Source organism: Clinocottus analis, unplaced genomic scaffold (assembly GCF_023055335.1).
Source record: "Clinocottus analis isolate CAN_PGR_092001 unplaced genomic scaffold, fCliAna1.0.p SCAF_20, whole genome shotgun sequence".
In the NCBI taxonomy this organism is placed as follows: domain Eukaryota; kingdom Metazoa; phylum Chordata; class Actinopteri; order Perciformes; family Cottidae; genus Clinocottus; species Clinocottus analis.
The window spans coordinates 13,194,797-13,219,395 of record NW_027175932.1 but is presented as its reverse complement, the minus strand read 5'-3'; the positions used below and the strand labels follow the sequence as shown (position 1 = coordinate 13,219,395).

Sequence of the window (24,599 nt, the reverse complement as noted above, 5' to 3'; positions counted from 1 at the left end):
TTAGGAGCCTATACCACCTAGCTGCGGTACTAGCAGCTACTCTCTGCTTTTGCATTTGTCACTGGGGAAAAGCCAAGGTAACACTCATCCCAAGTTTCTATGGAAACAGCCATCTTTGAATTGAATAACTTTATGGATCTGCATCATGTACTGCGGTCACAGTTCACGTGTGGAGAACCTTCTTCTTTGTTTCTATCTTGTGAGTGGTGACACATGCAGTGCACAACCCCGAGCTCAGATTCCTCTCCTGCTGTTTCATTTCTTACATTGCAGCTACTCACTTGTATAAATAAATAAATGTACTCCTTCCGTGCTATACATAAACTCCAGAGCAGAATAATGGCTGCAGCTGAGTGTTCCTCACCAGTGGGTCTCCCTCGGTGTCGCTCTGGGACACCTGCTTGGACGAGGCTCCCTCCTTGGAGGAGCTGTAGCCGTCGTAGCCCACGTCCTCCGGCCTCAGCTGCAGCAGCGACTGGCTGTCCTGCAGCAGCGAGGCGGCGTTCCACGGATACGTGTCGTTCACCCACTTGGACGGATCCTCCCACGCCGCTCTTTTGCCGTACAGCTGCAGGTGTGTCACAGGAGAGAGGAGGCGTGAACGGAGCCGCAGAGGAGACACCAGAAAAGACAAAACCGTTCTTTGCACACGGACAGCGTGAGGAGCTCGAGCTCTCCTGCTGTTGCTCATTTACCGTCTAACTGATGTGCAGTGACAGAAAGCCAGAGAGTGTGCTGACTATCATTATCTTCATTATCATTTAAACAGCTGTGCACGGAGAGAATGACCTCAGGCTTTTGAAAAAGTACAAAAGTATCGGCAACTAAATGAGTAAATCTGCATTTCATGGTTCCAAATTCTCAAAACGTGAAGATTTCCTAGTTTTCCTTTTGTGGTTTGAATCCTTTTGATGTTTTGGACTGTTGGTTGTACAGAACAAACAAAGTGAAGATTGTCAATATTTTCAGTGTTTGAATCCAGTAAGAAGAAAATAGTTAACAGATTATTCCATAATGAAAATAATCCTTTCTTATCACCTCAATCAACAGGAAGATCCTGCTTTTACATTAATGTAATCAAAATAATAATAATAATTTTTGCATCAAGTAATTTAACTTAGTTTGGTTCGAGTATATCTTCTACTAAACGTACTCACACTTTTATTTAAGCAACATTTTCTTTGAATAGAACTTTTTCAGAGCAGTATTACAAATGACTTCAGTCGAGGATCTGAATATTTTCTCCTTTACTTCTTCGGGGAAGTTTAACATGAGCGATGCATCATAATATACAAACTGATCATTTGTTACTGGTAACTGTCGCTGTCACATACATGTAGAGGAGTGGAAAGTCCAATATTTCCTTCTAAAATGTACTGGAGTAGGTATATTTATATAAAGTCCAAGAACTTCAAAAGTGTACTTCTAGTTGAGTTACTTTCCACCTCTAGAAGTGAAGGTTCAGAAGAGATGTTTAAAATGGATTCCCGTGGGTCCGGTACGTACCTGCAGCCCTTCCCTCACAGCCTCCAGCAGGTAGGGCACCAACGAGTAGTTCCACAGGTCGGTGAACCAAACCCGAGAGCCTTCTACGTCCATGGGACAGGACAGGAAGAGACGGGGGCCTGCAGGGACAAAAGAGCCAATGTGGCGGACTCTGAACACACACACGCTGCAACAGAATGGAGGCGCAAGAGCAGGAACACTGGCTTGCTGGTTCGGGTATCGGCCTCCCTGCAGAGAGAGACACAGAGCGTGTGTGAGACTGACCTATGGTGACATCAGAGGAGCTGTGTGCCTCCAGGAAGCCGTTGAGGTGCTGCCAGGTCTTGGGGATCCAGTCGATGGTCTTAATCAGCTCATTGATGCGCGTGTTCTTATCGATCTCCGTCTCGATCAGCTTCCGCCGCAGGAAACGGCCCAGGAAGCCTTTGACCGGCTCGGTGTGGTTGGTGCACAGCACCCACCTGCGACAGGACAGACGATCCATGGTGAAACAGAAGCGGAGGAGCTAATGAATCTGCTCCAGAGCAACGCATTTGTCACGTAAACAGCTCGGAGATCGGTGCTCAATCCACTCCACCATAATATATTTGTAATGAACGCCTGGCCCACGACGGGCTTTCCTGAATGACTTTATATTTGCCAAATCAACAGCGAGTCAAACTTGCCGAGCAGAAATGATTCTCACTCAGAAGCTGCATAACGGTCCTATCGTTTTCATTTGGGGAGGGTAATAATCTGATTACAGCGCTCCCCGTGAAAGAATGGCTTTGGTTTACAATCTGTGAGAACTAACAAGTTGAGAGAGAGGTCAAATCAAACACATCGTCCGACAGGTGAGTCCACGCAGAGCCGATGAAACCACGAGTCCTTTCTACGTGGAGCCGATGACATCTGTGCACATGACAGATATCACAATGTGGCGAGTAACGTCACCGCCGCCGTCACACTTTGAGCGACGGCTGTAGAGCTTGTGGTCGAAGTGTGTGTCACAGACCTGAAGTTGTGGTGTAGCTCGAGGTTAGGAGAAGAGGAAACCCCCTGGTTCATGGTCCCGATAACATAAGGGCTGGATGGAGACAAAGACAACAACACACATGGTGATCAACAGCCTCAGCCAAGAAAAAACACTCAATTATGTTGCTGTTAGGCCAGCCATTTGTCAAAATTATAGTTATTTTAGTTAACATTTAATCATTTAAGCAAAACCCCGTCGCAAATCTGACTCACCATCTGTGGTACTTGCAGTTGAGGAAGCCGTTGAATATGTCACTGAGGGAGCCAATGTGGTGGAGGTTGTCCAGGATCACCACGGTGGGGAGCTCTGTGTCCGTCTCCTCGGAGCTACACTGCTCCGCCAGGTTGGACAGATACTGACGCAGGTCCTGGGCCAGAAAGCATGACCAGACAGGTTTTCATTTGGACCAGACATTTTGAAAGGTAAGAGGATCTGAGTCCCTTTTTTCCCCCCATTCATGTCCAACTCTAGTTATTTAGATGAAAGCCAACCTCTGCCGCCTACGTACTCTGTATGCGCACTCCTGTCCAGGCTTTTCTGCCTCTGGACAAACTTTTACTATGGATAAAATTATACTGTCTGCTGCTGGAGCTCACATTCTGGAGCGCATTATTTAAATGCTAGTACATTTCTCTGCTGCTGAAGGATGATGAAAAACATCAGAGCAAAATGTCAGGTTGTGGAGTCGCAGCGTAAAGGCCATTTTCTAGAGCTGCGGTTTGGTAACAAAATTCAGTCTGCAAGAAGGATTACACAGGGAGCAACGCGTGGTAGAAGAGACCAATGTGTGCGCCAGAATGAAAATCAAATGCAACCAGGCATTCGTCTGGCAGGAAAGGATAGTTTGTATTAGAAGTGGGGTTGTAAAGGTACTTCTTCATAGTCAGTGTATGGTGGAGTTTGAGGATACAGACAGGAGTTATATTTACAAAAAGCTATATTTACAACGTCGCCTTGAAGTGTTATTGTGTGACTGTGTTTTGAGGAGTTAGTTGGGACTCAGCAACGTCACACAATAAACAAATAAACTGATCTGAGAGGGAAAATTACAGCTTTTTGTCAAAGGGAGCAGAGATAACGGCTTCAGTTTCCCGTCAGAAATGGCTGTCTGACAACAAAAAAAGCACTGAAAATATTGTAAATATAGCCCACACTTGAACTGATATTGATTTCTTGAGGTGTTTAAAGTACGTCAGTGCTGCCCCCGCCAACAGCAGTGCATTGCTTTGCTCTGTTTCTCGATACTGGAGGTCTGCTGGCTGACATCTATTGTCATACACTGACTATGGAGAAGTGCGGCAGCCTGGAGGACTCATGGCTCCAGATTCAGATGACTTCCTCTTCCTACCTTGCTGGAGTTCTGGTCCACGTTGAAGCTGGCCACGTTGTGCTCGGTCACTGGCTGCCCCATCTGGGAAATGATGTACTCGGCCAGCTTGGCGGCCATGAAGGATTTGCCGGTGCCGCTGGGCCCCGAGAGGATGATGCGACGATGCTCCATCAGCAGGTTGAGGTACCGCTGGATGATGGGCTTTGGGATCAGCGTGTCAAACACCAGGCTGTCTATACTGTTCTCCTTCACACCTTGGAAGGAAGGAAGGAAATAAGGAAGTAGGGTGGATAGAAAGAAGAAAAGAAAATGAAAACAAATGCAAGTTAAAAAGTATTTCTCTACTCCAGAACACTTTCCTTTCCGAATTCAAAGCTGGCTTCAACATCAGCTGAGACCCTGAAATAGAAACGTGTTTCCTCGCTGCCGTACCTTTGAGGTTGACCTTGATGACGTTGTTGTCGCCCACCAGGTAGCCGCAGGGCAGCAGCTCAGGCACTTCGGAGGCGTGGGAGCGAACCACCTCGCCTATCCTGTAGGAGACGATGCTGTCTGAGCTGAGACCCAGGCTGGTCAGGGGGTCCACCCGAAACACGTACTCCTGCAGGGGGGGAGGGGTCAGAGGAGCACTATTGATTATGCTTAAAGATAGGCTGTGATCCTTGTCGACCAACTCCTCTTCAAACTGACAGTGCAGCTTGTTGTGTGCGCCTGTGACTCTACAACAGCAACAGAGACCGTGTGCAGGATATGTATATATAAGTTTTTCTCATTTTTAATCGAGCGGTGCTTTCCTCCTTTGTACCTGCCACTCACTGAGGTGAAGAGAGATGCTTTGCATTTTTTGTAGGTTTATAATTCTTAAAAAAAGTATGCCTTCGTCCATGGGTAGGCTGTAGCAAACTAAATATGATCCCATGCAACCAAAGCGGATTAAAACGGATTTAATAAATACGTGCCACTGCGACGGCGGGATGGATACAGCATTCATAATAACAGCACATCCATGACTCTCTTTTTTTCAATTAGTTTCACGTCAAAAAGCTGTTAATTAATTAATTCCTGTTAAACACCTTATTAGAACCGGCACATGACACGTCACCTATTCCACACCACAGGTACAAATGTCCCTTGATAAGACCAGAGGGATTTAATTGCAGTAAAATATTGACCTTAAAGAGGCGTCGGATGACCCCATCCAGGACGTCCCACTTGGTTTTCCCACTCACACCTATGGACCCAATCAGGTACGCCTGGCCTTTTGTACCCTGGAGAGTTGCCAGATGAAGCAAAACGACAGTCAGAACCAATGAGATGGATATCGTGGTTTTAGCTTAAGGAAGGAGGACCGCACACTCTTCGTACGCTGACCTTGGTGGTGTATGGCCCGCTGCTGATGATGACCACGATGCGCACACTGCGGCCCTCTTTGCGTAGATTGCCCTCGTAGCCGTCGTCCAGCAGAATATCTGAAAAACAGATCTTTTCTGTTAGGAAACACAATCAAGTGAATTCATTACAAACAAACGCTCCCTCTGCCCGCCGGCGAATTAGAGCTGGAAACGGACAAACAGACTCCAAAGTAAAAAGAAAAGATAATAGATAATGGGTTTCTTTTGTGTGATAATTACTTTTACATTTAATCAATGTTTCCATACAGAACTTTTTCCTGCGAGTGCCCAGAATGATAATGTAAGAGCAACTACGTGGTCAGAAATTAAATGTACAATGTAAGGGAGAGAAACAAATAACATAAGGTGGGAAGGGGTTCAAAAGGAAGAGGTTTATTTGAGGTGTAAGAGGACGCGAGTGTGACACCACTGGGACAAAAGCATTCAGTAACCAGAAGAAAGGACAGCTGGTCAAAATAAATGTCTCCGCAATTTGTGTCAAGAGTAGACAGAAGCGTCAGCTTACAGCAACAATCACACACTCAGTTTCCTCACGTCACACATTTCAAAAGTATCTGGAGGCTTAGCTTTATTTATTTTTTAGATTTTAACTTCTTCATAACCTTCGTGACCCATCAAACGGCATCAAAATGATCACGATTTAACTCAAGTTCTTTTCAAGATTAAACTCATGCTCAACTGAAGTGGCAAAAGATTATTTTACAAAACACAACACATCATCACATTATCTTTACATATCCAATGGACAAGCAGCCTCATTTAAATTCACGAGGAGTCGCGTCTTCGACCACCTTGGAGAATATTCACTCTCCTTAAACTCTGTTGTTGGTGTCAACAATGAGCTGATTACTGTCTCAAGGGTCGTCACAGTGAGCGTCAGCATCAACATACAAGTAGTCATGTGATTCATTGTTAATCAGAAACAAACATTACAGCAGCTTTAACTATTAGGGACAACCACTTGCACACAGTGGACATTAACAAGCAACACAAAACTGCAACACAATTTGTCTGCAGCCGTGTTTCTACTGTGAGCAAGTTCCTTCCACCTCTGACCTTTAACGGCCGCGCCGCTAACAACTCAAAGTCTCCCTCTTTATTCTTTTTTTTTTTTTCCGGACTCCATTTTTGGAGAGGGAAGGAGGCACTTTGTATTCGGCTGGCTTCCCTCAGCCGAGGGCTCTGTGCTGGGATGATAACGGCCCGTTGGCCCACTCGTCTTCCCACGCGTCACTGCGCTCGGCTCATCCCCCCATCAATTAATGAGGGCCCGAGTCCTCGGAGAGAGCTGCGCCTTCTATGTTAATTACAGGACGAGCGAGAGAGGGACAGAACTCTTTCACTTCTCCGATGGATCAGGCCCGGAGACATTTGCAGCATGTTCTAGCGTGTGTGTGTGTGTGTGTGTGTGTGTGTGTTACAGGCTCCTGCTGCATTAACCAGCCCTCGCAGTAGACAGAGCAGCTATTTCATCATTTCACGCGGGGCTCCTCTGGATCATTTCTCGCCGCTAACACAGTTCTCTCCCATTTATTGAGGCGAGTGTTGAGGGAGCTAATCCAACTTGAAAATAAAAATCTTCCCTCAGTGTTGCTGCAGACCATAAAATGTGTCCTACGGCTTAACTAGACAAAAAAACATGGCAATGTCATGACTGAGGTTTAATTCTCTATAGTTGAACACACCTGCCGGCGGTTTTGAAATAAAAAAAAGGACGCTCAAAGGTCTATTGGGCTCACTACCAACTCCTCCTCACACCTCCTCACTTCTGAGGAACAACTGCAGGCTGCTGGCGTAAAGCACACAAACACTTCAGATGGACACTGAACCGACCTGACATGATGGTGTCGGTGATGTTGAGGTTGTTGAGCGACAGCCCCAGGGACTGGCGGGAGGAGGACGAGGATGTGCTGGAGGTCTCGGAGGGCGGCCGGGCCGTCTTGAGGGGCGTGGCCGTCGGCGTGGCGTTGCCGCTGGACTTGAGACGATCGTTCTCCGCTTTCAGCGCCTCGATCTCGTTCTGTTGGCCGGCGAGCAGATGGAAGTGAGACAAAGTGACAGAAGCTGCATTTAGAGGCTCATATTCCTGCCGGCCACTGTTTTATGGAATCAGTATTATTGGAGTTACGGGCTGCCCGCAGCTTTTTGATCTTCAAGGCTCTCTTTGTACTGAAGCGTAAGTCTCAGATAAGGAGCCTTACATGATCGCCAGATCTGAGAGGAGACTAGAGGCTTCTACAGAGGCAATCCTCATCCACAAAGACCCACTTTAACAGTAGAGACATTTAGAGTGATATCCTTTGAACATGTGCTCCTTTCAAGAATATGAAATCACGCAGCACCTCTGAACAATATGCTTTGAACTGACGGGTGGCGTCACATTTCAACACTTCAATGGGAATGAATATCAACAAATCAAATATGTGTACTTGCGGCGGATAAACACTTCACTTTATATCTTTTTTATTCAGCTTCATGGGGCAATTAAACAGTTCCATTGCTACTCTCTGAAGGCGTGTTTACCGTGACAGCTTGTTTGAATGACACTTCATAGATGAATTGCTAGTCTTGGAGGTGATTCGGCATGCCGGACCACTGATCGTTGGAAGGCCACAGTATCCAATGTTCCCCGAGTTTTATATATTTCCTTGTGTGGCTCTTTTAAAAATGTTCAAAAAACTTTCAGACTGAGAGGAATAGTTCTGTGGGAAATAAAGCAATATCAAACAATGTAATAGCAAACCTGCAAGAGTATATAGGTAAGTATAGTATACCTATATACTCATAGTGTATAGGTATAGTTTTGTGTAGCTATATAATCATAGTATATAGGTATAGTATAGTATAGTAGGGGAGGCTTTGTGTTTGTGTAAGATCTGATATTTTGCCTTCAGCCCTCCTGGTGACCCACTGAATGCAGAGTTACTCTTTCTAACTAGTCGTCGCCGTCATGTGGCCCCGTGCCTTCAGGGAGGAACACCGCTCCAGCACAAACACATTGGGTGCGAGTCTGAGCCTTCGTGGGGAAAATAATGGAAATGTAGAACAACCAAAGCGGCTTCTTCCTCCATCTCGGTGCTACTTTTTTCCTTCTGCGCTTGGCAAACACAACTAAAGCCAATTTGATATTTAGGACGGAGTCCTTCACGCACAGGTCACCCAGCACAAGCTTGACCTGCGTTTGGCCCCGGCGTGATCTCACCTGCATGCGGTTCATGGCCTCTCGGATCTGGTCCAGGTGGTGGGCGGAGCTGAGCGCCTCCAGGCGGATGTCTGTCAGCTTGAGCTCCTTCTCCCTCAGCTCGTTCTTCAGCAGCAGGATGGTTTCCGCCTCGGCTTCGGTGCATTCGCAGAGCCTGCGACCGGGGTTACACACAGGGAGAAGGACGGGGGAGGGGGAGGGTCGGTCACCTCGAGGGTCATACCAAGTACACACTTTAAAGGAAAGTTCAGAGGGAAGCTGGAGTCAGTGGCGGGGAGGCGGGACCTCTGGGAAAGCATCTTCTCCCCCATTTACTTACAATGCGGTGCCAGCACATTGAGCAACTATATAAACATGTTGAAGAGCCTGTTCAGTTGGTGCAGTGGTAGTTGTCCCATCATGACTCAGTTATTTTCACAAACACCAGGCAGGGATCTATCACAGAGTTAGATATGCAATGCTAATTTGCTTGAAGTCAAAAACACAACAAGAGTAAGTCACATTTGTGTCGTTCACTACCTGAAGATTCATTCGATAACGACACCAGCACATGCTCTGGCCCACGTCAAACTTCTTAAGAAGGCAGTAATCTCACCAGCTGCCACCCGGCACAGCACAGGTGCACAGTACCTGCATGCTGGGTGCTGGTCAGCAGAATGACCTTTTGTACTGGCGGCATGGAGCTCATCCCTCTCGCCCTTTAATCCGCCCACGGCTACTTCTACCTGAACCGGACACTTCAGAGAGAGACAAGCACCTCCGACATGCCGAGGTGCTTACGGCACTGAGATGCAGAGGAAAAGTCACACCAACACAACCCCACCGCACACACACACTCCCTGGGAGCACGCTGCGTAGTGCCCATTACCGGGATCGGTGCTTGTAGATCACGTGACCGTTTTGCCTTTTCTTTGGCGTCCAAATGGGGGAGGACTTGCTATCGCAAACGCACTTGCTACAGCGGGGAGGGGCGTTCAAGAAAAGGATGAACAGAGAGGTCAGAAAAGAAAGGCGTGGTGAGGATTTAAGAGACATTCGTGAGGAAAAACAAAATAATAACAGTGAAAAGAACGTAATCGATTCGTACGCAATGAAGTACGAGCGTAGAGAGACACCTGTGTGTGTGTACGTTCTGCATTATGTATGTGTGGATGAGCGGATGCGTGCGTAGAAAACTCACTCGGTGGTGGAGGGCGACGAATGCAGCGTGGCGATGCTGCCTTGCCTGTTGTCGTGCTGCAGTTTGGGCGAGGACGGCAGCGAGTCGATCATCTCCTCCATCTCGTCGTGCGCCGACTGGGATTTTGTTTTCTTCTTGCTGAACGCCTGCTTGAAGGAGCTGCGCAACTGCAAGACAGATAACACACAGACACGCTGGTGTCAGTTCCTGAGGGAAACATCTGGCCAGATCAGGAAGTCACTCTTTGTTGCTCCCCAAGCAGTGGGCACTGTCTGGTTAAGGTAAAGAGGGAGGCAAAAAGCAAGGCTGTAAGTAAAGATGGAATGAGAGACGAGGGGACCAGGCTTCTACATGACCCTACAAGTATCGCTGAACAGGCAATCCAAAGGAACAAGGGAGCAGGAAAACCAGGAGGGAGGGATGAGGAGGGTGGGGTTGCTGTATCCATGCTGAAGGTTCCAGAGAAGGGGAAGAAGAGGTTGCTCTGAGGGGGGAAAGGACGGAGGAACAAACGAGGAAAGGAAATAAACACAGCACACACACACAGCACACAGCACACGCTCACACACACACACACACACACACACAGGACAGTCTGGGAGCCACTGACCTGAGCCGGGATGGAATCGGCCACCTGAAGATGCAGAACACACCCAAAGTTAAGCCACGCAAACACACACTCACTGAGCACACTGAGCAAATAACAAATTAATGCTGTCGCGAGGGGAATGAGAATGAAGTCGATGTCCGTTCTGATTGCGTAACGTTCATCTTCCCGTTATCTGATTGGCAGTCGTGTTTGTCCCGAGGCTGTGAGCACGAGATGCAGCAGGAAATCCACTGGGCCCCGGTCACGCTGAACGCAACTCACCAACACTGCACATCCTTTAAATTCAACTTCACGTAAACAAATGTAAACGCTGCCCAATGCATTCTGGGAAAGAGTCCAGCCCCCATGTTACCTTTGCAGAATAAGCAACAACAGAAAAAAAGGAATGGATGAGACAGATTTCCACACTTTTCCACTAACATGGCGAGTGATGCCAGTGCGTGGTCTGTCCTGATGTCTCCATGATGTCATTGTGGGGACATTGTTTGCAGCCCTCCACAGGGGCCTGCTGGCTCACCGTCCATGCCCTAATGAAAGGCACCCTCCCAATTCATTATGACAACAACCTTTCTGTTAGCATGATCTGCTGCAAGTTCAACTTAATTTGTGTCTGCAGCCGTGTGTGCACCGAGGCAGGATTTATGCAGATTAATAATTAATTGCTGCTTAAGTAAAGGGATTGATTTGTATTCATGAGCCTGACTGTGTGTGTGTGTGTGTGTGCGGAGGAGGGGGGGGGGGGGGTCTCACTTAACGTGGCAGACTTAGGTGTCACTCTCAGCGGTGAACTTTTGGGCTATGAGCGTGCATTTCATTTCAAGGGCAGGCGTTTTGCATTGCAGCAGAGTGAACACTGGCTCTGCTCTTTGGCTGAGACGGATCTTCTCATATGTCATCGTCTGACTCAGGGGGCTGCAGCAAATAACAGCTCCCCAGCCAGGGACACTGAGCCGCTATTGTACGGTGGAGCAGAGAACAGAGAGAGAGAGAGAGCGCTGCATGGTTGTGGATGGATTTTTAGATAATTTGGCTTTTCTTTCGCCTTGATTTGTGGGTATTTGTGGACGTAGTTCTCGGTAGAAAGAGACACAGGAGACGGACCCCGAGGCCACATTGCAGGTGAAATTACCAGAGGAAACCTAAGCAAACTGAGTCATTAAAGGAACACAGTTTCTGTTCTCCCAAAAGGAGACACAAGTTAAAGTAAACTTTTTGTAAAGACTTCCAGACCTTCAAACTTGACCAAGTCCCGTTGAGTACCTGGGGATTAAGAGCCCTTCTCTAAAGCACTGTGGGAAGTGAGTGTTTGTCAGTTCTGACTCAGATATTCAAGCAGCACTTCTCTGACCTGTGGGCGGCTATCGCCGCAGTTTAAAGCTGAACTTCAGTCACTGCGACGTTAGCGATCACTTTTCCTCTTTACCAACATCATTTGCATGCTTTTGTAACCGTCTGTGAAGTTTAAAGTGCGCCTGGAACAATAATTGCAGGGCGGTTTGACTGTTAGCCCTCGCCGCCGGATGGTACCTCAGCCACTCAGCTTGCACCATCTCGGCTCTGTAACCTAGCAACGGGGATGTGATGGTAGAGTGCCGTTAAGCGCGAGGTTTCAGGGTTTTGCAGATCACCAAAGAGCATCGGCCTCCAGAATCTGAGAAGTTTCCGGGCACAAAAAGGCAAGCAGCGACCGGTTTGAAATTAGAAAACCGATTATTCACGAGCTGTGAAAAACCCCTCTTCAACAAACGTTTCACACGGGATGAAGGCAAGGAGGAGAATTGCATTGCCTTTTGGGATGGAAATGATCAAACTGCTTTTGATTTGGAGCTTTTATTTTAATGAGTCACGTCCAAACGCCGCCCTGCTGAGCTCACGGTTAGGTGGAGCTGTATGCAGGTACATCCAGAATATGAGCTGATTCTGAAGCTCTGTCAGTGCAACAGTCCAGCAGTGCTATGTAAGGAAGGCATTTCATCTTTTAATGCGGCTTTAAGAGGATATTTGAAATGCATTAACTGCCACTGATTAATTCATGTGTTTAAATTCGGAGTCTTTTACTATTTACACCTCCTACACAATGACGAGTAAAATAAATGTAAAATTGACATAATTTTGTGCAGAAGAGCAGTTGAGTCATGTCTGAGATTTCAAATTTTTTGCACTGAACCTCTTTTTTGGCGCTTCTGTCTCACAATGATGACAGTGTCTCCACCTACCCAGCTCTTCTTCTTCTTCTTTTTGTCTTCGGCATCCTTGCCCAGGCTGCCCATGCTGGAGTGACTGGCTGCGCTGTTGATACTGGACATGCTCTCTGACGAGTGCTGCCGTCTAATCCGCAGGTCTGCGAGGAACATATTGGGTTAGCGGTCGCAGTTAATACAGCTGTGATACAGCTGGAGGAGTCTCACCAGTAAGAAGTGAGACTGATATCAATGAGATCAAATTAACCGGGTCACATGCATGTATTGCTCGCTGTGATCCCTCGAGCATGCAAGGGGGGTCTGCAGCCACAACACATTGAATTGCTTTTGCAGCTAAATATGGACCATAACTTCAATAACATCGTTCAGCTATGTTGGGGTCAGCTTAATTACACAACTGATTCATGTTTCTAGGACTCATTAAGGCTTTCCAAAACTGACATGTACAGCACAAAAACACTTCATTTATTAGGGGGTGAGTTCCCCCCCCGGGACCAATCAGATTAAAAAAGAAATGCATGGACTCATGCAGCACTGAGGCCGCCGTCATCGTGATGGCGCCTGCTGGTTCCCTCATTACCTTTGTGCAGGTGGTCAGGGCCGTTGAGCGCCACCTGGATGGCGGTCTGCGCGTCGGTGTTCTGGGTCTTCAGCGTCTCTATTGTTTCCCTCAACTCACCCAACTCCGTCTCCTGGAGAGAGAGACAGCTGTTAAAAACAAACGATGACGCACCAAAAAGCCGTTCTTCGGAAACAAATCCCTAAATTTGGCATTGCCGTGGTTGAGGGAATGAGAGGCAAAAATGAAAAGGGAAGGAGTCTCCCTGTGGATTTGCCCCCAACCACGCGCCACCTGCTTAGAATTAAAAAAAATAAAAAGCTCCAACACGATCAGATAGAAGAAGTCTCCTATTCTGCCATTCCCGGAAAACCCACCGAGGGCTGAAGATAGGGTTTCCACTTTAATTAAAAGTTGGGACGGCCTTGTTTAACAAAGACATCCCACCAGATCCCAGTCTGCTTTCATTTACAGAGGATTTAAAAAAGCTGCCAGGGTTTGTCAGCACTGCGTGTGTGTGTGTGTGTGTGTGAGAACAGAGGGAAGTATTCATAATTTATGGTAGGGGTATATCGTTGAGCATATTGCTGCTGTTGTGATCAATGTTTTGTTACAGTTCAAGCTCTTTTGGAACCTCTGGTCGGTTAAAAAAGTCGACTAGCATGAAAATGGAGACTGCTGGAGGTTTTCTGGAGAATACACTGGTTTTAAATGGGTTTTTTGGGCTTTAGGTTAAGGGAATATGGTGAACTTGCACGCAGGTCCAAAATCGGGCACTTTCACTTTAATGTGAAGCAACAAATTGTTCTTCAGACAAGCAAGTCAAACACCTTGGTTCAGGTTTGGGGTGAAGTTAGAGAGAAATTCAGGCAACAACTAAATCTTAAATGAGAGAAATGAAAACTCCAAAAGCAACCTTTCAGGTGCTTCGAGAACTGAACCTAAAGATAAAAAATATCCATGAATGGTTCAACTGCAGACCTTTACTCTGTGTTCACTGAATCATTTCAATATCAAACCGCTGGCTGTTTCTAATCCTTTCTCCTCTCTGTAATCCACACACACACACACACACACACACACACACACACACACACACACACACACACACATTGTGTATTTCAAAGTCAGGACTGAGCTCTTGTACCTTCTGTTCGGCCGTCATGGTGAGGCTCTGCAGGCGGCCGGTCATGTTACTCAGGCTATTCTCGAAGGCCGCCACCAGGTGAGCCTGCAGACACAGACACATGTCACACGCTGAGAGCAGGATCACACGCTGAGTTTACCACAAGGCAAGGCACATAGAGCACATTTCAACAACAAGGCGATTCAAAGTGCTTCACATAAAACCATTAAAAACATCAAAACATAATGCAGAAGAAAAACAGATTTAAAAACAAGTAAGAACATTCATTTTAAAACTTAGAACATAAAAACAGTCAAAAAGCCAAAAATAATAATAAGAGAAATAAATTGAAGTAGTGAAATGCAGAAATGTATATACTTGAATCTGCTTTAATTAATAAAAAAGTCTTCAATCTGGATTTAAAGGAGGTGAGGCGTTCAGGGACCACAGGCAAAAGAGAAGAACGACACTTCAACGGTTTAATTCTCTCAAATTAACTCAAAAACTTTAACCGATGACTTTGGACTCAAAGTTGAAATAATTTCCATCAAAATGTACACACAACTTATCACTTGTCTATGCATAAATCAATATTCATGAATGTTTTGAACAAGCTTTTGCGAGGATGAATACGTTGGTCTGCTGGCTGACGATAACTTTCAAGTGAGAGTTTTTGCTCGAGCCCCACGAGGAGCCACCGAGGCTCTAACTGTGCCCTCCTGAAGAGGTTCCTGTTCCCTGTGAAGGAGTCCTGCTGGGATAAAGGAAAAGCCGTGAAAAAGAAAACCCACATCGAGTCACTCCCAGATTTCAAGGGCAAGTTCACACAAAGCAGACTGAGACGGTTTGTTTGAACTTGTTAGGAGCGTTTCATTCAACTTCGCAGATTGTTGAGAATGAACCATCATGGAGTTAAGCATGCTCCAAAATCCTCTTTCTGGAGTAATAACTCAGAGAAAAGACCCACCAAAAAAAGATGGATCCCATAGAAGCAGACAGATCGATGACCTCCACGACTTCGTCTGAGTGACGGCGAATGTATCGCCAGCGCTACGCCATCTGCTCCTCTGCACTCGTGGGTTGTGTATGTGTGTGCCTCTGGATGTGAACACTGGATTTTCTTGTGCATGTGAGTGTTTTATTATTATACACGTGTGAATGTGTGCTGGAGCCTTCTGTTCACGGCTGTGCAAATGTGAGTCTGCAAAATCAGTGCGTTCTGCTGCTCATCCGCCCATCCTTAGCGAGACCTGACACCTGTCAGGACGGGTGTGTCACACGCAGGTGGGCAGCGTGCCCAGACAGGTCAGACAATCTCTGCTTAACACAAACACACACACACTAACACTAACACTTGCATTTGTATGCATTCAAGGACTCTTATTGTGAATTGAACAGCATTTGTGCTCCGAAATGTGCAATGTAGCTCTTTTGAAATGTGGATAATTTATCATCTTTCTATCCTTGAGAGGATTTACGGTCCTCATAAAACCAGAAGCACACACACACACACGCACACGCACACACACACACACACACACACACACACACACACACACACACACACACACACACACACACACACGCACGCACGCACACTGTGCTGCCTCCTCCACTCTGTGTCCCTGGCTAAATCAGCAAAGGTTTTGACCTTTACAAATACCACCTGTTCCAACTCATCTCTCCAACTCCACATCTCTTTCCAACTCCACCTGTGAGCTCCGACTCAACACCCCTCGCCCTGCCCACCTGTCCTGTCCAATCAAACTCTGACACGTCCCGTGGTTGAACCATCTGTCCTGCTCCTGGGGCTTGGACCCGGCTGACACGCTTGTGCCCCAGAACCCCGGTTTTTCAGACCGCCGTCCTGGGTAAGAGGTTGACAATGAGCCAAACCAGGGAAATGGATGAAGAGAAGTCTTTGGTGCTAGAGTTGCCAGACGGGGGCAAGAGGGTGTACTGTGTGTTGGAAGAAGCCCAACCGCACACTCACGACGACAGTGGTCTAAGCCACGAATGGGAGGAGGGAGGTAAGGGATCAGGGAAGAGACAAGGAGACTAAGGAGTGGCAGGGAGGGGGAAGCTTTCCTGGTTGAGCAGAAAGGAAGACGACAAAGTCAGGGTGACACAGTGACGGGTGAGTAGAAACAGGAAGGGGGATTGATAGGGAGGAAGGGGTTCCTGTGTCAACTCCTAATCTTGATTCAATGGCAGTCCAGGTCGGAAAACGTATCCCCTCCACTGGTTGAAAGGTGGTACAACACTTCAGGTGCTAGCATTTGCTCTTCTTAATCCCTTTGACAGGATGTTAGCTTTTCTAATTCTGCTCCAATTTGATCAAATAATACCAAAAACAAACACGCGGTTGATTAAAAACGACATGTGTGGGGTGTTCTTAATCCAACATGACCGTGCTGCAACAAATATGTTGTTAATGTGAGAGGCCGCATGCGTGGACAAGCGTGTTGACAACTCCCTAATATTCTATTTAAGATCAAATTACATTTCCTGCACAAAGGAAACCCAACAAAATTATAATAATTATAATGATGTATGCAGTGGCACAGCAGTGGAGGAGAGGCCAAATCACATGACCTCAATCACAGGGAAAAAATCTCCTCTGTGGCTCTCTGATGAAAAGACAGGAGAGGAAATGAAAACGTGTTCAGCCAATGCAGCGTGACACAATGCAGGCAACTGTCTGCCCCAAACCTCCTCCCAAACCTTAAAATATGCATTTTTACACCATCAATGATGCTGATGTTTATGGCTAAACTCCTACGGTTGTGTTTCCCTTCCGATTGAGAAAAGTAGACATTTTGCTCCTTCTGAATTGTTAAAACCACAAGTTAAGGTCAAATATGCAAAAGAATTGAGGTCACAACCAAATTGATGATCATTCAATACATACACACCATTATGTGTATGTATTGAATGATGTTACAAGAAAGTAAGATGGCCTCAAAATATTCATGCAGCTCCAGTATAAAAGGGTATAAAAACACCCTTTTTCTTTTTTTTTTAAATCCCAAGCCTTTAACATGAGAGTGGGAGCTGTAAAGCACATGTGGGTGTTTGCATATGGCTTGGCACAGGGAGGCCTTTTCACTGGCGTTTCATATGCTCTGCGACCCTGTTAATGGCTACTGAATATAAACACATTTGTAGATGTTTTTAAATGTTTTTTGCTTCACCAAGCCTTGGCAACATACGTTAAAAAATATACACCGCTGATGATTTGACCCCTGCAAAAAGTGTAAATTGTTTATTCTCACTCAGTCATACTTGATCAGTAAAAAATGTTCTGCTTCATATTGTTGCAGCATCTCTTTCTCACTTGTTTGCAGGGCGATTGCAATCCTGCAGTAGCTTATAAAATACTCGAGGAGAGGGTGCCGCATCAGCAGGCGTTTACTTAACCGCGCTGAACTGTCAAACTGGAAGAATTCTCTGTTTGCAGTGTACACAAGACATGTGGGTGCGAGATGCGCACGGCTGCAGCTGTGGTGTCGGCCAGCGACGGTGAGTCATCTCTTCTTCAACCCGAGGCTCCAAAGTGGCTTCACTGCTGGTGTCCTTTGGTGGTGTTGTGTGATACATGGCCTGTAAACGCGCCACACTGCCAATGCTACATGTGTGTAAGTCATGCTAGCAACACTGCCAATCTCTGAAGCAGACTACTGAATGGAAACCGACAAGCGGCTAACGGTAGCAAGCTAGCTAAAAAGCCACAACATGTAAACAAGACAACTTTGGCGTTAGCGGTAGCTTTTCTCTTCTTTTCGTGGAAAACAACTTGTGAACCTGTGTCAAGCTAACATGTACATGGCCAGCCTGTCAAGCCTTCAACGAAATGATGACACCAAGTCCTTTGCAATGTTAAGTACGAGGTTTTCAAGGGGCCAACCGAACCCGAGGATCATCTGAGACCTCACCCGGGACACATCCAGGTTTGGATCACATGGTTTATAGCCCCGGTTCCTTGAACTGTTTTGCATTACGTGCAATACCCAACTGGATCCAAGAAGACCAGAATGAGGCATTGAATAGTAATGACGATTCCACTGAGACTATATTGTGAAGGTGAAGCTTCATTTCACATGACCAAACACACCAGTCAGTCTCTGACTGTCCCTACAAAACTTTTCCATAAAGCCTCGTCTCCCTCTTCCATTTGGCAACTTTCCCCGCTGTTTCGCCTTCAGTTTCAGCTCGGCACAACTTTGTGATCAAAGCGTCAGACCGAAGCGAAGACCCCGCCTGCCTCCACGCTTGATCAGGCACTTGGCACTGAGGGAGGGGCGGCGGAGCCGAGTTGGGCGTTGAAGTTCGTCGATCTATCAGCACAAAGACAGCTCCGTCTGGGGGTTGGAGGTCTCTGCATCTCGCACTCGTTTCACCCACGCGTGACGTCTAGCTTCACTTATCCTCGACTCCCCGCTCCCTCTCCTGCGCCCGTCTATCTCCATTTGATTCTTCCTGCTCGCTTGAATCTGGGAGAGGCTCCTGTTATCGCTGAAACTCATGCTGGCTGAGACAAAGGCAAAGAGACAATTCTAGCGGTGCCACAGATCCAAGAAACACGCACAAGAAAACATCCCGTCTCAAGGACAAGCGCGCAAAAAAAACACAAAAATCAAACGAGCAAATAGCTAAATACAAACACCTGACTTCAAAGACCCAGATAAGGAATTAGTGGGCGTCTGAAAGATTTATATTCCTTCCAGAGCTTCGATAGGCTCCACACAAAAGCTCTCCGGCAGAAGTTTGTCATGCAAATGAGGCGGCTGTTCTGACGGCGTCTTCTGAAGTAAACAAACTCACGTTGGTAGACAGCTGAGACGTCAGAGTCGCCACCTTCTCCTGAGAGGCGTCCAGCTCCCGACGCAGCTTCCTGATTTGCTGTTTGGGGAAAGAGAGAGCAAAGAGGTGCCGTTAACGCTCCCCAAAAACACAGAGGCAGTAAAACGTTGAACTTTGCAACTCCCGTGCTGATAACTTTGATGTAAAAACTGTGCAGTAGCATGGTAATACTGTGCAAAAAGACACTGGGGTAAAGTGTGAACACAAAGTGTGGGGGATTACCGTGGAATTTTGGACTGTTTGGCCCTTGATTGAAAAGAGAAGAGTAAATATTAACACTATGTTGCATGCCTCCATCAAACAGCATGTACAGGTGTGGCCGGAGAGACAGGTTATTACAAGCCACAGCACTGGTTTTCTCATGCTAACACTTTGAGCAGCACAGCAGGAGAAAGTATTCCTGACCCGGGTCAAACAACATTTGCAAATACCTGATATTGTTCCTTACATAATGAGATAAGGGCCAGATGTGTCAGTTCACCAAAGTGGACGACACAAGTCTTAGTTTCGTTCACAAGTTCCAAATTGTTGTCAAAATCTGAATTTTGGATCACTGTTTGTCTGTTTTTTGGATATAATCCACACGACAAAAGACATGTTTCCCTCTCCTTTCCAACACATTGACAGTTTTGACATTTTAGTAGGTTTTTTAGATTTTTGCTCTGTTGAGAATTCTCCAAAAATATCAAGCGAGTCTATTTTGTGATTCATTTTCATTGCTGATTCTCATCCCCAATGCCAATGCTGCACAGCCAAGTTGCTGTTGTGCCAACATGACAGCAAACAACACAAGTAAATGATGAAGCGTTCGAGTCATGTGTAGGTCACCTGTCTCTGGGTCGCAAGGTGGAAAACATCAAATGTTGATGTGAAGGAAGGAAAAAGAACTGCACTGTGACACATTTGACTCCTCACATGCTTTGTCCCCCCATCTGGCAGAGTTAAACCATCACCACAGTGTATTTATACTGTTTTACCAAACATGAAGTAAGAGATCGAATAAAGACACGAGACACAAGCCAACAAATCAAACCACGAATCTGGAAAATCAATAAAGAATCAGTGATGAACTGAACAGGAGGTTTGAAGAAAGGCCAAAGGGCAGGGCATGCATTGCACATGTATGGTGTATGTTATGTAATATGCAAAGGATATAAGCCATGTATCACTATATGGTGGATGAAAATGAAATAAATGCAAAAGATTTGCTGATACAAAAAGCACCACCAAAACGGGGTTAAACTGCTTTCAAGTAGAACTTGAGTTCATTTTATCCACAACTACTTTTCTCTAATTTATGTGATTTTTTTGGGCTCAAACTAATCACCAACAATAAGCCACATTTAGTTGAGCAAATATCACTGTACTTTGATCCACAGACAGACTCCCTGATTATAGACGCAGAGTCACAAACACAACGGTAAAGACACGCCGATGCAGAAAAACACCTGAAAGAATAAAAGCTAACTCAGAGAAGCTCCTTTTAACTTCCTCCCTGCTCAGGTGCTCATGACTTCTCTCCGCCTGCGTCTGCAGAGCTTCGAGGTGTGAATGTTTAACGGAGTGAATGTGAAGCAGGAAGGTGCGAAGGAGAAGAAGACATGCAGACGGACAGAATATTACACATCCTTACCTCCGAGTGGGCTTTCTCCTCCGTCTGGAAGAAAGGATAACGGGAACAAATAGATTAATGCCTCTGCGTGCTGCGTTCTATCGAGCCTCTTTTAAAGAGTATACTGCATGAGAAGCATTTTAATGTCGACAAAGAGAAAATAACGAAATGGCCGAAACATATTAAAAAAGAGAATTCAACTGAATTTCAAATAAAATGAGATTAATGTAACAGAAAATGAATCTCCATCAACCTTCCACGCCTTTTCTCTGCAACCTGCAAATGAAATTGGAAACAGGCAGCAGGGAGAGGGGGGCAACTGATTCGTCTCCCTAAAAACAAATCTGTTGATTGGAACAATGTGCTATTAGAAACCCAGCACTCGTCTGGAGGATTATCTGCCAAAGTTAAATGAGACACATGCAACGATGGTAAAGTTCTTTTTTTTTGGTTCTACAGACACAGAAGGGAGGAGATAGAAATATTGGAGGAAAGTGTATGTTGATGGTAACGCCACGCTGCATCAGTGGGAACAGCTGAAGGCTTTGATTTAACTGCTGTCTGTTTAAAAACATCTGCAAGATTTCAGGCTTAATATTTATAATCAATGTTTGAAAGCACAGGCAGTGCAGCTTTGCATCTGCACAAGCTGAGTTCACGGCCACTAGAGGGCAGCAAAACGAGCTGTAAACACAACACTGACACAATATATATGAAGGGTTTACAGTCAAACTTAACACTAAGCAACATGAGGATTACATTGGAGTTGTGTGCCTGGAGAATAAAAGTGCAATATTTACTTTGCTTTTTTAAGTAATGTGGCATGTGAATGAAAAAAACCTCCCTCGCACACTTAGCACCTAGTGTGCTATTGGATAAGCTATAGCATGACACCTGAGGTTGTCTATGTCTAGTTTATTATCACGCTTTACTAGTCTTAGATCCAGCACATGACCGTAACGCTAACTCTGAAAGCTGTACATTTAGGAAAAGACGTTGTCCGGCTACTCACCGCAGAGTACAATGAAGACGTGCTGGAGACCAGAGACAACGAAGAGCCATGGACTGCAAGCACAAACAGAGTGATGAGAGACAAAAGTTTAAAAAAGGAATGAACAGATGAATATGTCACCGTACAATATTCTAACCTTTGATGTTTAGTCTGACCAGCAGGCAGGTCTGTAATTGCTTATTTATGTATGATAGTTGACTCGATAGCATTTGATAGCTATGGAAATCATTCAGATGATGTGCTCCATGAACAGGTATACTAAGTAGGCAGTGGAAAAAACAACATGATTTATCCTGTTAAACGCTGACCTCTATATGAATGCAATCGCACACCTTACATCACTCACAAAAAAGATCAGACCAGAGCGAGCCATCAGCCAAGAGCTCATTAATTCTGGTATTTAATGCCGGTGACTGATGGGACTTTGCTTTTCTGAATGTGGCCCTGAAACGACTTTATAATGGCTTCTCAGTAGGGAGGTCATTTTTGGCACACGCTGCATATGAAGAGCGTTGTTGGAGAGTGTGTTCCACCTTCGTCAGTGCTGTCCCTGAAGGAGCCGGAGCGGCTGATGCCCCGTGGGCGGTCCTCCAGGGAGGTTGCGCTGCCGCCCAGTGGATGGCCCTCCCCGTACAGGTCAAAGGAGTCCTGGGCAGGGATGCTGTTGGAGCGGCTCATGCTGGTGCTGCCTGGCGGCAGGTTGTACTGGCTGATGTTGGTGGGGCTCACTGCACGGAGGGGATAAACACCGAGATCTGTGTTGATTATATTTACCCCACCGTTACATTTTGTTTCAAAAAGCTTGTGATCAATCGTTCCTGCATGAAATAAGAACATAAAGTATAGACAGCTGGAGATGACGGAGCATCGCTTTTAATCGTTTAATCGGAGTTCAGTGTCATAGAGTTGGTTTCGAAGGCAATGCGTCTACTGTCATATACATACAGTTTCACACATTCTAGTATCGTATAGGACCATTTTTAATGAAGAGCTTTACAAAGATGGTAGATTTTTTAGCAAACTAAGAAAATAATTGATTATCCCTTTATGAATTATCATGCATACGAATGAGACTGCAAGAACTGGTGTAAAAGTAATGCGTATGTAGTATGTATTATGCAGTAATATTCCCTGCAGAATAACTGATGCAGAGTGAACACTGCTCATGTGCAACAAGTCACTAAAAAAGGTCTGTTAGTTCAGGCTCTGAGACTAACTGCAGGCCAAAGATCTCCTTTGATTGCAGAACTCACTCCATTCATTCTTTTTTTTTTTACTATTTTGTTTTGTTGTGATACAGTGCATCATGTTAACACATGCAAATAACATTGGACATTCACTGCGTATGGACATGCGATAAGTCAGATCTATTCTCTGTTGTGCTGCTGTGAGTTTGTTCCTGTGGACTTACGCAGGTTGGAGTAGTGGTATTTTCCAGTGTTCGTGCAGGAAGCTCCCGGAGGAGACAATGGGGACTGGCTGCCTGAGTCCTGCAGTCCCCCTGTTGAATGGGACCTTAACCACTCCTTCCCTTCCTCGTGGGACGTCTGCCGGGAGGACGGAGGGTACCTGGATCCCACAAAGACACAGTAAGCGCGAGGCAACTAGAGACAAACGTGAAAGTCCAAGCAGTGAATTTCTGTGGCGATAAAATTGAGTGCAAAGCTACATAATAGAAGCAAGTAAGCAGATGGAGAAAAAACAACAACAACAACCATGCAGCCACACACACAGATGCTCACATGCATGCATCCACACACATCCAGTCATTTTTGCACACAGTGCGCCAAAGCTGCCAAACACACTGACACTGCCGTTCATCTCCTCTCTCCCCAGCTCCAAAGTGGCTCAGCAACAGAAGGGCCCCTTATCGCCGCCGTGACAATCGGCCATATTTAATCCTCTGAGGATGATAATTGAGTTTGCACTCATCCCTTTTCAGAGCCGCCTTCCTTCCAACGCCCCCATTACTACGCTTGTCACATCTGACCCTGCTGCAGTCCCCCACGCCTGTGCTTCCTGTTCCCCCCCAGCGGGGATTGGGTGTCTGAGAGTACAGCGGCATTCACCGCTCGCTGGTGTTGAAATGGAACAGACTGAAATATCCAGGGGTCAGTGTTTGACACAGTATACTGACAAAATGCCCATGAGCAGGACTAAACACTCGTATTGTTACGACTTAAGGGGTCAATGACTCGTCTCAGCTGCTCGTGGAGGAAATCTGAAGATCAGAAGATGTGAAGAGACGGCCATCAAAAATTGTGGTGGGAAAAACATCACAACCAACAGGCATAAAGTGCAGGATAAGGACAGAAGCTTGTAGGGCAAAAAAGAGCAGCACCAAATGCCATCGCAATGAAAAAATGGTTTGAAACCAGCAGGCCTCATTCAACCGCTGTATAATTGGCTGGAGAGGTTGTTCCCTGCAGAGGTTATGCCACTGTGATGAATGGGTTATGGTATTTCTGTCTCAGTCTCTTTAGTCCCAGCTAGAATCAAAGTATTCATTCTACTTCACCCCCTTCGGCTACCGCTGCGAATGTTATCAGGAGGTTTGGGCCATATTAGGGAGCTCAGGAAGAACTGCTCTGTCATGGCGGAGCAGTTGTGTTCGCCGCATTTCTGAATGATGAGGATGCACACGGAGAAGCAGACATACAAACAGAAGGATGGACGCTTTCGTGCCCGATCATCTGAGGCAGCATCTGATTAAAGAGAGCCATCATCTAATCTGGACTTCAGGAGCCGTGCTACAGAATCAGCAGCGGAGACATGAGGGAGCTCCAGCCTTTTGTGAAGGTGCAACATGAGGTCAACATTTACGACTTCATTAGGGTTTAAGGAGACACTTCAGTGAATTCAAAACTATTACTCGGTGCGCAAGGTGACTAAAGCATCTTTAAAAATATTATATGTTAAATATGTATTTTCTCTCTGCATTGCATTACGTAATGCATTCTGCAAATCCACA

General features: G+C 46.0%; 1 protein-coding gene across 9 annotated transcripts in view; it reads right to left on the bottom strand.

Annotated features, from left to right (window-relative positions):
* nav3 (neuron navigator 3) overlaps window positions 1-24,599 on the bottom strand; it is a 302,596-nt gene that overhangs the window by 4,756 nt on the left and 273,241 nt on the right. For 6 of the 9 annotated variants that reach the window (XM_068586930.1, XM_068586937.1, XM_068586933.1 and 3 more), the window contains 22 exons: window positions 23,040-23,197; window positions 22,162-22,356; window positions 21,629-21,681; window positions 20,638-20,661; window positions 19,227-19,250; window positions 18,966-19,043; window positions 14,163-14,246; window positions 13,037-13,148; window positions 12,472-12,596; window positions 10,256-10,279; window positions 9,646-9,812; window positions 8,466-8,619; window positions 7,097-7,283; window positions 5,223-5,320; window positions 5,024-5,119; window positions 4,284-4,452; window positions 3,870-4,105; window positions 2,734-2,888; window positions 2,501-2,572; window positions 1,771-1,967; window positions 1,513-1,625; window positions 365-574 (listed from right to left, as the gene is read on the bottom strand). In XM_068586930.1, the coding sequence (XP_068443031.1) occupies window positions 365-574; window positions 1,513-1,625; window positions 1,771-1,967; window positions 2,501-2,572; window positions 2,734-2,888; window positions 3,870-4,105; window positions 4,284-4,452; window positions 5,024-5,119; window positions 5,223-5,320; window positions 7,097-7,283; window positions 8,466-8,619; window positions 9,646-9,812; window positions 10,256-10,279; window positions 12,472-12,596; window positions 13,037-13,148; window positions 14,163-14,246; window positions 18,966-19,043; window positions 19,227-19,250; window positions 20,638-20,661; window positions 21,629-21,681; window positions 22,162-22,356; window positions 23,040-23,197 (2,731 nt within the window). The remainder of the gene's footprint in view (window positions 1-364; window positions 575-1,512; window positions 1,626-1,770; window positions 1,968-2,500; window positions 2,573-2,733; window positions 2,889-3,869; window positions 4,106-4,283; window positions 4,453-5,023; window positions 5,120-5,222; window positions 5,321-7,096; window positions 7,284-8,465; window positions 8,620-9,645; window positions 9,813-10,255; window positions 10,280-12,471; window positions 12,597-13,036; window positions 13,149-14,162; window positions 14,247-18,965; window positions 19,044-19,226; window positions 19,251-20,637; window positions 20,662-21,628; window positions 21,682-22,161; window positions 22,357-23,039; window positions 23,198-24,599) is intronic. The other 3 variants (XM_068586935.1, XM_068586936.1, XM_068586938.1) reach the window with 3 other exon arrangements.